Source organism: Triticum aestivum, chromosome 5B, assembly GCF_018294505.1.
Source record: "Triticum aestivum cultivar Chinese Spring chromosome 5B, IWGSC CS RefSeq v2.1, whole genome shotgun sequence".
Taxonomy (NCBI): Eukaryota; Viridiplantae; Streptophyta; class Magnoliopsida; order Poales; family Poaceae; genus Triticum; species Triticum aestivum.
The window spans coordinates 493702501-493715873 of record NC_057807.1 but is presented as its reverse complement, the minus strand read 5'-3'; the positions used below and the strand labels follow the sequence as shown (position 1 = coordinate 493715873).

Below are 13373 nucleotides of genomic sequence, written 5' to 3'. Positions count from 1 at the left end.
ATGCCATGGAATTCTTCATCAGGTATGGTTGGTTACCCTCAATGGGCTTATTTTAATCCATGGATAAAATATAATTTCTTACATCATGAAAGGGTATTACCAAATCATTATATGTTCGATTAGCTTCACTTTTGTTGCTAATCTAAATGGCCGATATATACTTATCGTCTTAAGAATATGCAAAATGGCCGATGGAGTGTTGACATCGTCCTTAGAACAAGCCATGCGGAAGTTATTTTTCGGCACACAAACTTTGCCGAAAAACAGGGGGGCATGTGTTGACACCAGATTTTGGCACGGTCAATAACTTATTTAAGATGGCGTCAAATGGAGAAGTGATCTTCATGAAAGAGTTCCGTATTGTCGATATGAACATCTTTGAAGTTTGGGTCATCGCAGTCCGATTTCATCTCGAAGGCCGAAACTATGCTCAAAGTACTAAGATCTTATATTCAGAGTACAGTTTGGCTGATTAAGCCCCCAAGACGACCTTAAATGGAAACATTATCTACATGGATTGTCTTCGTCTCGTCGAAACGGTCGATTTTGATATAAAAATCGTTCCAATCCGAGTTCATATGCAAAAGTTAAAGCCATCGAAATACAGCCCTATCAGGAGGCAAAAAACTGGCGCGCCCCACCAGACACCCTGTCTGATGGGTAGCGCGAGGATAGCCTGTTTTGCGCGACCGATTTGACTCTCAAGATGACTTCTGATCAAAAAACGTTCAACATAAAAGTTGTTCGTCTCGTCGAAACGGTCAAGATTGCTTTTGGGCTCGTTTCCATCCAAGATCGTTTACCACCACAAAAAAGATCCGCAAGATGCAGCCAGTTTAAACCGAACAGTTTTGGAAAGTTCGGACAAAACCAATCCGAATTTGACTAGGGTTTTGGACGTGAATCCAAACCTTTTCCTTGCACGGGAAGTCCAGCCACCTCTTATATACCTAAGGGGTGACGGCCGATTGAACAACACACAATCGAACAATCATCTACCACTTTTATCTTTTATCTTTTCTCCTTAACCCTAGTTCTTCTTCTTCCTCGTTCTTCGTATGTTCTTCTTGTTGCTGGGCGGCGAATCTCGAGGCCCTAGGGGCGATCAGGTCGACCTAGGGCAGCCCATAGCCTCCACGCGTCCTGACGGGGTCCCTCCCGGGCGTGTGGGGTTTCGGGTCTACAAAAGCGCCCGCCGGATTGTCTTGCGTACCGCGCTTCCGGCGGGTCTCCTTCGACGTGAGCTGCGGTGCATCACCCCCGGTGTCGAGGGTACACGGCGACGTGTTCGTGTGTGAACAGCGGTGACCCGGCATCAGGACGAGGCGCGCGCCCTGAGCTTTTAGGCGGTTTTCTACCCTCCAAAATATATGGGAGGGTGATGACGGCGACGCGCCTTCGGCTCGCTTCAGTGCTTGTAGTCGCCACTAGGTGGTCTGTGGGTCTGGATGTAATTTTTATTATTTCTGATGTCCGTTCTACTGGCATGATTGAAAATGAATAGATTGAAAGTATTCCCACCAAAAAAAGCGAATGGAAGTTGGGATGAATTATACGGGATCCCCTACAAACAGGGGTTTGCAGGATCTGTTGCAGGGCAATTTTTACCTCAACTTCCTGGTAGTTTTTTTTATGAATACAAAAGCTATTGGAGTTGCTCTAAGGAGGGTGGCCATACCCCGAGCTATCAGGGATCAAACCTTAGGTAATGCACATTTTTTTCAGCTCAAGGCAATGTTCCTGTCAATAGCTAGTGTATGTGGTGACTTCATCGATTTTGAAGCTCCACAACTCTGACCCCATCCTCGGTAGGTGTTGTGTGATGTGTGAGTGTATGCATGTGTGAATCTACCTTGTAACTCCTCGGTGTTTCTAAAAAGACTCTTTGATGCATATGATCGCCTAGTCAATAAGATGAGTTAAGAAACTTGGGCAAACGAGGAAAAGTTTGATAATTATCTTTGTCAAAAACAAAGATAATTTGAAAAGAAAACTAGGGGAAAAAATCATTTGCAGAAAACTAAGATAATTTGAAATGAAAACTAGGAAAAGGTGATTTAAAAAAATTAATGCGACCAAAAACAAGAAACCAGTTGTGTACAAAACAGCAAGCTTACACAAGGATATTTTGACTTGAAATTGATCAGAAAACAGATATAACGATAAAATGTTTAGAAAAATGTGGAACAAAAAGATTCTAAAAGTTTTGAGAGCTTTCAAAAGTAATAGTTGTTTATATCTAGTCCGATGTTCAAACTAAAAATGGTATGATAATGTCACGACACCATGACTTGTCAAATTAGGGCAAATGAAGTAGAAAACAAAATAAATAAACAAAATATTGAAAAGAAATATTTTGTCGAAAACTTAACTAACTCGAAAAGAAAACAATGAAAACTGATGTTAAAATTTATAAATATATGCAAACAAAAACAAGAAACTAATCGTAAAAAATGTATAAAATTATAGAAAAAGTATACTTTAAAATTAAAATTGTCTAGGAACATCTATAAACATATCAAAATTTCAAAAAGTTTTAGATAATGAGGAATAGTCCAAAATACAATTACAAATGTAAAAAAATGTCTACATGGATTGTTTTTGTCTAATTCAATTCTGTTTCAGAATATATGTGTTTGTTAGGCATAAATTCCTAGGGGGTCATTAACATTTCTTATATATTTTAGCTCCTGTTGGTCTTCAACTTTCTTGTTTTCCCAACTTATTTTTGGCTAATTGTATGTCTTTTGACCTCGTCGTCAAAAGAAAAATAATTGGGTAATTGACCAACTTTTAGGCATTTATTAATGTTTTGAGAAACAAGAATGGCGAGAGTTGAGATACCAAGCCAATAAGTTGAGAGCCTACTGGCTACTACCTACCTTAGTAAACAAAAACGGAATTATAACAAGATGTTTAATGTGAGAGAGGGGTGGGGAAAACAATGCTTTCGTATTTGTGTATACTCATATGGAGCATATGTCTTACAATGAGAAGCGTGGGGAAAACAAATTGTATACGGCCGGCGGGGTGGGTGATGAAAACTAGGAGCGAGAGATCGTTAGATGGCGACCGGGATATGCAAGTATGGCCGGGGACGGTGTCAATCAACACACATAGCAGGACGTAGTGCATTTGTTTTGGCTTCTCCGTTTGTCCTTTCCTCCTTCCATCATAGGGACTATACGATACGACGCACTCTGCCTAAACGGCAACCGCTAGTCTTACATATGTTCGTCGGATAGCTAGCTAGCGCCACTGGTCGATGGACAGAGGTTTGCGTTCCGTATCCATCACCACCGTCTCCTGCCGAGCTACCTACCGAGACCTTTCGAAACTTGGAAAAATCATGGAGCAGATCACTTCTAGAATCCTGGCGATAGACGTTTGATTCCGCCCGTCTCATAATATAAAATATAAGAGTGTTTTTATCTATAATATCAAAAATCTGTGTCTAGATCTCATTCGACTGAGATTAAGAGAGAAAACTGAAGGAAAAAAAGATATACAAATCTCAATGTAAAATCTCATGGACTCGGAGGATTGAGATGTCAACAGAGATATGATGCCATATGAAGAAGCAGAGTGTGGCCTGCTAAGGGAAAAAAATTATATGAGACCAGGTCTCACGGTTAGCAGGTAAGACCCATCCTGATGGATGACATGTGGCATTCACAAATCACAAAGCATCTAATCTTTCCCCTCCTGATTTTAAGTGGGGGGTGGGGTAGATGTTTTGTGATTTACGTGGCAAGGTAGGGGTGGCACGGACTAAGAGAAGTTTATCCAACACCATCGTTAACTGGATTTTTGAGTGAATATACCATAAGCATAATCTTTTTCAATAAAATTGTCACACAATAAATCAACAAAACCTAAAGTCGTTTCAGTTACCCTTCTAACTTCCTCTGTTTCTAAATATAAGCCTTTTTAAAGATTTCCATACGTACTATATGCGGATGTATATAGTTTTAGAGTGTACATTCACTCATTTTGCTCCCTATGTAGTTCATATTGAAATCTCTAAAAAGGCATATATTTAGGAACAGATGGAGTGCCTACTAAGTACTTTATATGGTCCAAAGAAAGGCGGCTATGATACACATGAGTAAGATTTGTGTTGTTTTCTGGATCGCATCTTTGAACAAGCAATGATATATTTTGGTGATCTGAATCACACACAAGGAGCAGTTTTTTCTTTTCTTCTTAAAACCTCCTCAAACCAGTGAGGCTAACAGACATGACCAACATGCGCAAAGCTAAAGCGCCACATCTTGAAAATCATACGCAAGTAGCACTGCCAACATGAACAGCACCAGCAGCGCAACAGCAGCAGTTATAGGCCCTGTTTGGTTCATCTTTTATCGACGGATTCCGCTGCCGCACAGTAGAATCTGAACCAAAGGGCGAACCCAGCAGAATCCGATTCCAAAAGTCCGCTGCCAAAATCTGAACCAAAATCGGAAGCAGCCCAGGACGTGCTTTTCAAAATCTGATTCCGCTGCGAGCCAAAATTTGAAAAAGCTGTATCATCTGGTTTGCCAAATGACCTACATCTTTATCACATCAGATTTTCCACAGTTGTTTTTCCATAGCAGATTTTTCACAGCTGCTTTTAGAAATCCACAGCCGAACCAAACAGGGCCATAACCCCACATCGCACAAACACCAGCTGCAGCCACCGCCACAAAAGACGGTGATATTTTGCCCCACATGATAAGTCAAACATGGGTACTTCTTCAAAACCCAGACCCGAAGCGAGGCCCATAAAAGAAAGGTCAAAAGCAGCACTAGCGGGATGACCTGTTTCCTCAAGTTCATATTTTCAATAGAAAGCTGTAAATATCAGGTTTTACTTCCACAAATGTTCAGACCAGCAGAGAGTCAAAACGAAAATTAACAAAACAAACATGGCACGCGAGCTAGTGTTCAGTAGTCACCTTTGGCATCATGCTTGTGACATCCGCTGCAGATGAGGTATGCAGAAGATGTTTTATTCAGGAACCATGCCACTCTCTTCATTTGGCGCAGCTTGATCCGAAGATACAGGTGCGTGAACAGCGTCACTCCCTTCATTCGAGACAGCTTGATCTGAAGATACAGGTGCGTGAACCGCATCACTCCCTTCATTCGAGACAGCTTGATCTGAAGATACAGGTGTGTTCCCTACATCTACACTTGTAGCAGCAGCCGCGAGAACATTTTTTCCCTCTTCCTGGCTACCAGCATCAATATCCATGCTACAACTGGTATTGTCCTGGCCATCTAATTTGGATGAATCGACCTTGTCAATGGCTCCCTCATTCACAGTAACGGTGTCACCACTCTGAGCGTTAGAAGTACTCTGTTCAATTGAAGCCCCATCGTTATCCACTGTGTCAGGCAATGGAGGAATTGGACCTACAAGTTCTCCAGCGACATCTGCACTGTCCATATCCATCTGATCTCCATTGATTTCTTTTCTTCCTGCAGCTTCTTCATCAGTAACCTTAGTTGTCTGTCCTGATTCCTCTTGAATGGCATGATTCTTCCTCTCATTTTCTTCCTCAGCAGCACGATTTCGAGCTGCAGCTTCCTCCTCCTTAGCACGGTTTTCTGCCTCTAATGCCTCCTCCTTGGCACGGTTTTCTGCCTCTATTGCCTCCTCCTTAGCACGGTTTTCTGCCTCTAATGCCTCCTCCTTGGCACGGTTTTCTGCCTCTATTGCCTCCGCCTTAGCACGGTTTTCTGCCTCTAATGCCTCCTCCTTAGCACGGTTTTCTGCCTCTATTGCCTCCTCCTTAGCACGGTTTTCTGCCTCTATTGCCTCCTCCTGTAGCTTAAGTAGCCTCTTGTGCTCCTCAAGTTGTCCATGGATGCTCTGGTAACCAGACAACAGATCACCATAGCGGCTCTGGAGAGTCTGTTCCAACGCTTTCTGTTTATTCACTTCTTCAGACAAATTTCTCACACGATAGGCACCAGCCATCTGTTCTTGTTTCTGCAACTCTTGGAAGCATTCAAGTTCTGTGGCTGCAGTGTTCATCTGCTTGAAGGTGTCCTGGATCTGTGACCCCAATTTTGCAGCTCGTGCCTAACAAATCAAATAGCAAGTGAGGCAAACCATCAGCACTACAAATCGACATGGAAAAGCTTGAAACAGAATGAAAACAATATCATACAATATTGTTTCAGTACAACTAAACCAGTATGCATCAAATGAAAAGCAAAATCAGAAGCGATCACTCATCTGTTGTATCTCTGCAAATCCTATATACCTAAGAGGGTCATACCCACTAACTTATTTATCTCAACATGCAAGCATGCCACATCACCATACAAGTATGGATGGGATAAGGCTCGCCTCAACATGCAATCATGCATGGCAAAAGACATACTACACCATTCACCATGCATGGCAAAATGTTTCCCATTAATTTATTCTATTTATATTCAATAAATATTATTACAACAATACATGTTCAAATATAGTAAGTTATATATTTTTTAAATTTTGGTTCTCATGTCATCAAGCCAAATTTTCATCAACCAATTCCCGCAGCAACGCGCGGGGGTATCCTCTAGTTATGCAAGCTTGGTTTGGGGCAACCAGAGAATCTTCAAATTATGGGTTGGCTTCCACATAGTGCATTTTTAACTGACAGCAAACATCAATGGGGCGGAGATGTTTGGGAGGCATCCTTAAACAGACTAAAGAGAAACATTTACCATAGCCAGACTGTAAAATGTTGTCTGAAGAAAAGTTAAAATTAATATAGATACCAATAAGATGATGCATCATCCCCAACTAACCTGGTATCCTTGTGTCAGCAGTTTGATCTTCTGCTCAAGCCGAGAAGCTTTCTTTGCCTCATCATCCATTCTCTTCTTTACCATTTCAAACTCATGTTGCAAAGCAGAAATTTTATCAGCATTTCCAGCAACACTGGCAAGACCATAGCTGTTGTTAGTAGGGAAAAACATAAGGTCCTCTTGGCATGCATCATGTGACTTCACAAAATCCTCAAAAGATTCATTTTCATGGCCCATGGCCACACGAAGATACTGAATCTCCTCCTCAACCATAAAACTTGCCTGTCAACAAATAAACAAGTGATTTAAAAACTTCTCCATCATTACAATTAAACTAAACGAGGCAAACAGGATTGGCACGAAGAACGATGAAGATTCAAATAAATGATCTCCGCATACGGTTACAGAAAACCACTCATAAGACATAACACATAGCCTTCTAGTAAAAAGCAAAAAGCTGCATTCACGGATGATATGCTAGAAAAAATCCCACTTAGTCAGGCTAAACAAAAAGGAACAGATGGCTATAAGTGATTACTACATTGAGGAAGTGTTTCAGTAATCCAATATATGTGTATTTAAGTTCTTATGCAGAATGAATAGAACATCTCGAACTGTGTCAACTACTCCCTCCGTTCCTAAATACAAGTCTTTTTAGAGATTCCACTATGGACTACATACGGAGCAAAATGAGTGAATCTACACTCTAAAATATGTCTATATACATCCGTATGTAGTTTGTAGTGGAATCTCTAAAAAGACTTACATTTAGGAACGGAGGGAGTAGATGATACCCCGCGAGTTGCTGCGGGAACTGTTAATAAATAATTTGATGTTTTAAAACATGTGAAAATTATGAAATATACTCCCTCCGTCCGGAAATACTTGTCGTAGAAATGACTAAAAATGGATGTATCTAACACTAAAATACGTCTAGATACGTTCATTCCCCTGACAAGTATTTCTGGACGGAGGGAGTAGTATAATTTGATGATAATTTTTTTGAAAGAAATATTGTTTAGAGTAAACATCTAATTTTTTTTGATGGAAAATCCAAAAATGAGTGTGATTTTTGTTCTGTTAATTTATTACCTTGACAATATCTCGGTGAGGCGATATGTGATGAAAACAGCGTTGAGTAGAGACAGTGGGGACATCTCCACCCTTGGCTAAACCTAAAACAATGATAGCAACTATAGACGTGCATTCATAAAAAAAATGGTCGCATAGAGAAATAAAATGTGAGTTAACTCATAATTTGATTTTTGATTTTTTATGTAAAAAATTTGCTTGCAATTCATGAGCCCCACTGTTGAGTACATAATGCTTCTCGCCATAATATACCCAGATAGCTCTAGTTCTTTTTATTTGTCTTGTCTGGTGCGCAACCATGGATGCTTCATCATTAGCTGAAGCTCTGTTTTTGAGTCGCCGACTAATCGCCAAGTCGTCGCGGCATGGCTGGCTTGCGCAGGCGACTTGACTCAGGGAGCAAGTGGCACGACTCGCGTGGCTCGCCGGCGACTTGGTGCGATTAGTCGCGCGACTCGCTGGCTCGCGTGGCTTGCTGCTGCTATATATGTCATCATGTGGGAACTGGGGAAGGAGGACCGAAGGAAAGAGAGCGCAGGGTGGGCTCTATATGTGCTCTGCTTAGATGTAGTATATGAAAGATAGCGCAGGGTGGGCTCTATATGTGCTCCGCTTAGATGTAGTACATTTTCTCGGCTGTATACGTGCTCTGCTGCTGCTGTATATCTATGTGCTCTGCTGCTCTATGTACTGTTGTGCCATGGCGACTTGGGGCGACTAATCAAGCCAAGTCGCTGACTCAAGCCAGCAAGCCACTAGCCGCAGCCTCGGCGACTTGGCTTGACTCGGCGTCTCAAAAACCTTGAGCTGAAGCTTAGTTCCATCATTGAAAAGGCTGCTTCGAACGCCAGGTTTTGACAAAAAGACATCTAGCGCAATTCTATGGCTTGTAGGAGAAAAAAATCACGGACATGTACGTAGCGCAAGGGAATGGGAATGAAAAAAAATGGATGTTCGGGATTTTGAAATCAGACGGTCGCATTAACAACACGTGAATTCTAACCAAAGGGTTGAACGGGGACTCATGTTGGACATTTGGAGGGGATCGTATGATGTCAAGACACATATATAGATAGCAAAAGAAACCTAGAATGGAATGGATGCTTGAGAGGGCATAAAAAATAGTTAATGTTAATTGTGATAGGTTGCATGCACATGAAGAGTTAATGGGAGCATGTGCATGAAGAGTTAGTGGGAAAATGTTGTTACATGGTGGAGCTATTTGATGATGTGGATAGGTTGCATGTTAAGATAAACAAGATAGTGGGGGTAAATCTCTTAGGTATATAGGATACTATTGCGAAGAGATACTGCACAGTTCTCTACAGGGTGCGTGCCCATGCGCCCATGTGCATAACATAACAATTCTAACTAACACATTACTTGTAGATGATAAAATCCTTACACGCCGGAGGGACAATTTTTCAAACTGTAGAATCCATATTTTCTCATCTTGATATTTCAGACTTTCAACGGCTGTTTTCAAATTCTTTTCAACTTTCAATCCCAACACCCGAGAGAGGTTGTTTTTCAAGCAATCTTGTGCACTCATTGTCTATCCATGACAGTGTCACGTCTAAGTGATGCATGCTTAACCCGATTAGTGGCCTCTTGGATTTTTGAGCATTCATTCATTTTCCAGAAAACACAAGTATCCTAAAAACAGGGTAAGCATTGCATAAAACCTAGCACAATTCTTCTATGGATCCTACAGCTAAACAGTTATCTTGTTAGTGATGTGCTGTATACAGCTCCCACTATGCAAAATAAATATATTTTCCCTCCCTTGACATCTCCAGGATAGCATTCTATGCCATGGATTGGCTATAGAAATAATTGGCTATCAGAAGCAAGATTATAAAGGTTGGTACAGGAATGGTTTAGACCTGCTGCTCTCATACAGGCGCTATATGCCATATTACTGTGCTACTCACTTAGGTATATACAATTATGAACCCACAGTAACTAATTATTGATGTGCCTAGTACTACATGAAATTCAGAATATATGTTAAATTGGATACAGTTCAACATCAAATACCAATAATAAAAGGGCAGAAAAGAAATATACCTCTTTTAGTTCATGCTCATCAAAACCTTCGATTTCAGGGATGAAAGCTGCCCCATTTGCCTGACGCTTGCTCCCTTTCTTTTTCTCTCTTTGAGTTTGTTCATCAAGAGGATATTTAGCATTATCATGCTCAAGGAGCCTCAGGAGTTCCTCATTTATTAGCTCGTCAGCTTGTTCAAGTGATGTAGGAGGCACAAAGGTACTTCTGCTTTCACCACCTTTAATAAGAGATTGCCGGAGAATCTCCACTGAAGCAGCAGGTGGCCTAGGCAAACTCCTCTGCAACACTTTGGACCTCTTTCTGAGCAATGCCTCCTGCCTTGCTTGTTCCTCAGCCCTTTCTCGTGCTAACCTGTCTGACATATCCTCTTCAATTCTCTCTTCAGCTTCTTCCTTCTCCTCTGTGATAGGTGGCATAACTATCTGGTACTCATTCTTAGGCTGTGGAATAGAAGCAAAACCAGACCGCAGACCTCTTCTTAACTCTGCTTGCCTACGAAGCTCAAGCTGAGCGCTGTCTTGCATTTCCACCTCTTCATTTATGTGAAGCTCATCCCTGAAAGGGGTTCCTTTTGGAGTTAACCCAAAGGAATTTCCATCTCTGGACGGTGTCAAACCAATCCTTGGGGTAACACCAGGGCCAGGGCTAGCCAGAGGCGTTGCCATGGGATTCGGAGTCTGTATCTCTTTCTTACGTGGTGTAACGCCTGAGAAATCTGATGGGTGAAGCTCTGGGTTATCGCCTCCTAAAAGAGGTGTTTGTGATTCCCTTAAACGTGCAAGATTCTCTGCCTCCATCATAATAGCATCACCTTTCCCACCTGGCGTTCGTTGCGGCGTTCGCAATGGTGTCATACCAAGCCTTGGAGTCTGGGAATAATTTGCAAGCAGTGTCCTGGTGGCAGTACTTCCTTCACCAAGCTCCTCAGCTAGAGCAGGATCACCGGCATTGCCCATCTTTGCGATCTCCTCCAATTCATGGTCCGAAATTTGGGGTGGTGGAAGCATTAGTTTGGACCTTCTTGTGACAGCTTCTGGGTCATTGAGTTTATTTGCTTGCATTATTGCGGCAGGAGCATCCTGCCTCTGCAGAATCTTGTTCTTGGCGATGTCTTGCTTTCTTAATTGAGCCTCTACATCCACTCTTCTCCTCCCTTCAAGCTCCTCAATGGTAGTTGGAAACTGCACATGCTCAAGTGGCCTGTCCTCGCCCACTGTATCATAAAAGCCTGGAGGGGGTCTCTTTTCAAAAGGGATCTCCGCATTATAGTCAATTCCCTTTCTCTTTCTTTTTTTGTGCCGGTTGTCAATACCAGCTGCCTTCAGTTCCCTCCTTTTTTGCAGTGATGCAAGCCGCCTCGCCTCTTCAAGTTGTTTCTCTCTTGCCTTCCGTTTTGCCTTTTTACCCCTGGTGTTAGCTAAGCGAGCCCTTGCCTCAGAAAGCATTTCCTTTTCATCTTCGTCCATGTCAACAGGATCTGGACGTGCAGGTTTTGACTCAGGGTTTGGATCAATCTCCCCAGGTCGCAACTTTCTTGGGTCATCATTAGGCTCATAATTCTCATCCTTTGCACAGGCAGCATCAAGCAATTTTTCATATCGCTCGAGACACTGGGATGGTGTTCGACCCACAATAGGTGCAATAGTCCTCCACTGAGTAGGCATGAGCTTAGCAAGATGGAGCAGCTTCTCATCCTCTTCCCTTGTCCACTCAGTCTGGTCAATGGACACAGGTTAGTTAAGTGATATAAATGACAGAACCTCTATATTACAAAGACAGCTGAAAACTGAAAATGGAGCAGGTCTATGTCATAATATAGCAGATATAACCAATTAAAAGAATCATTAAGCATCATATGACAGGTAAAGATTGACAGTTATTTTGGACAAGTGAATTCAATTAGAATGTGAATCACACAAACTGAAAGTACAGTTCAGTTAAGTTTATTTGGTTCTAATTAGACGCTTAAGTTTTAGAATTAGATGACAATGCTAATGAAGCATTAAGAATCCAATTTAGAGTTCTCAACAAAAGTGTTAATAGCATAACATCATGCAAGCCATAATAATCATAACCAAAAAATAAGTATACGACGGCAACACAAAGATGACATAATGTGTTCATTATATTACCCTTTCTAACAAGAACATTCCAGTGCACAAAGACAATTAGTCAGCTCCGCTGGTGGAAGTTGGTCATTCAATAACGTACATGTCACAATCAGTGCATTGGATTTTACCATGGTATAGCATGAAGAAAGAATAACATAACCTCAAAACCAATATGTAGGTTGTTAAATATGAGCATTTCAAAAACATGTACAGCAATTTACAACGAAAAATGTACACTAGATAGTACAAACCAAATAGCAATTCCTCAAAACTGTACATGGCGCAGCATTTTCAAAACACCACATGATAATCACGGATCCTCTAATTTCTACTCGCTCCGCATCACAGTTACAGAGCCTCTACAGTCCTTTCATAACAGCATCATCGCAGTTCACTTGCTAACGAAATACTAGCCATCGCCAAAATCTACGACAGAGGATTAGGGATTTAGGGTGGCTGGGCAGTCGCGTTACCTTCTTGATGGAGGGGTCGAGCCACTCGTACCAGCGGGCCTTGCACTGCTTGGCGGACTTGCGGACGAGCAGCGAGGAGATGCGCGCCCACTGGTTCTTACCGTACTTCATCACGGCCGCCTTGAGGATCTCATCCTCGGTGTTCTTCCACACCCCGCCCTTAATCATGATCCTCATCTTGCCCGCTCCTTTGCTGCCCCGCTGGGCCTCCTAGATCTCTTCTCCTCCGCAGAGGGCCTCCGGGGCTCCGCTTCCGCCGCGCCCCGGCCGGGCGGCTCCGGCGAGACCTGGTCCTTCCTAGGGTTTGTGGGGGGAGAGGCCTAGGGTTTAGGATTGGGTGGGTGGGGCGGGGCGGCGGGACCGGGGCGATGGGGCGGTGCGGAGAGGAGGGGATGAGAGAAGGGGGGCTGCGGGAGAGGGCGGGGTAAGGAGGCGGGGAAGCGGGCGGCGGGGAGGGCCAGCCGGCGGCGGAGGGCAGTGGCGGCGCTCCTCTCACGGGACGGATTGGTTCGGGCTCGGGAGACGGGACTTGTCTTGGTGAGGTGAACCCGATGACGTGGCATGTAACGCTCAGTCAAAACCAGTCAACCGTGGAAGGAGGCGAACGTCCAACCACATAGAGGGCCTAAACCACGTTCAAGTCCTAGTGTTCGCATTATTTTTAATTTATTTTAAGATTTTCGGCAATGTGATTTTAGTGGAAAGAGATGTTCCAGTCGATGATGAGGTATCTACGATGACTTATCTTAAGATGATATGCGGACCCAGTCTCTCAAAAGTGTTCATAGGGGTATGATGTGCGTGTGTGCGTTCATAGAGGTGAACGTATGCGTG

The 13373-nt window shown here is 42.8% G+C and overlaps 1 protein-coding gene across 2 annotated transcripts; it reads right to left on the bottom strand.

Annotated features, from left to right (window-relative positions):
* Positions 1–4806: 4806 nt before the first annotated feature.
* Positions 4807–13032, bottom strand: LOC123112743 (cell division cycle 5-like protein). 2 transcript variants are annotated; one of them, XM_044533818.1, is made up of 5 exons: positions 12540–13032; positions 9955–11670; positions 6793–7074; positions 5708–6073; positions 4807–5641 (listed from the first exon to the last, which is right to left on the bottom strand). In XM_044533818.1, the coding sequence occupies exons 1-5, from the start codon at positions 12714–12716 to the stop codon at positions 4994–4996; spliced, it is 3189 nt and encodes a 1062-aa protein (XP_044389753.1). In that variant the 5' UTR covers positions 12717–13032; the 3' UTR covers positions 4807–4993. The 2 variants fall into 2 exon arrangements, with proteins under 2 accessions (XP_044389753.1, XP_044389752.1); XM_044533817.1 differs by having other exon boundaries at positions 4807–6073.
* Positions 13033–13373: the final 341 nt, after the last annotated feature.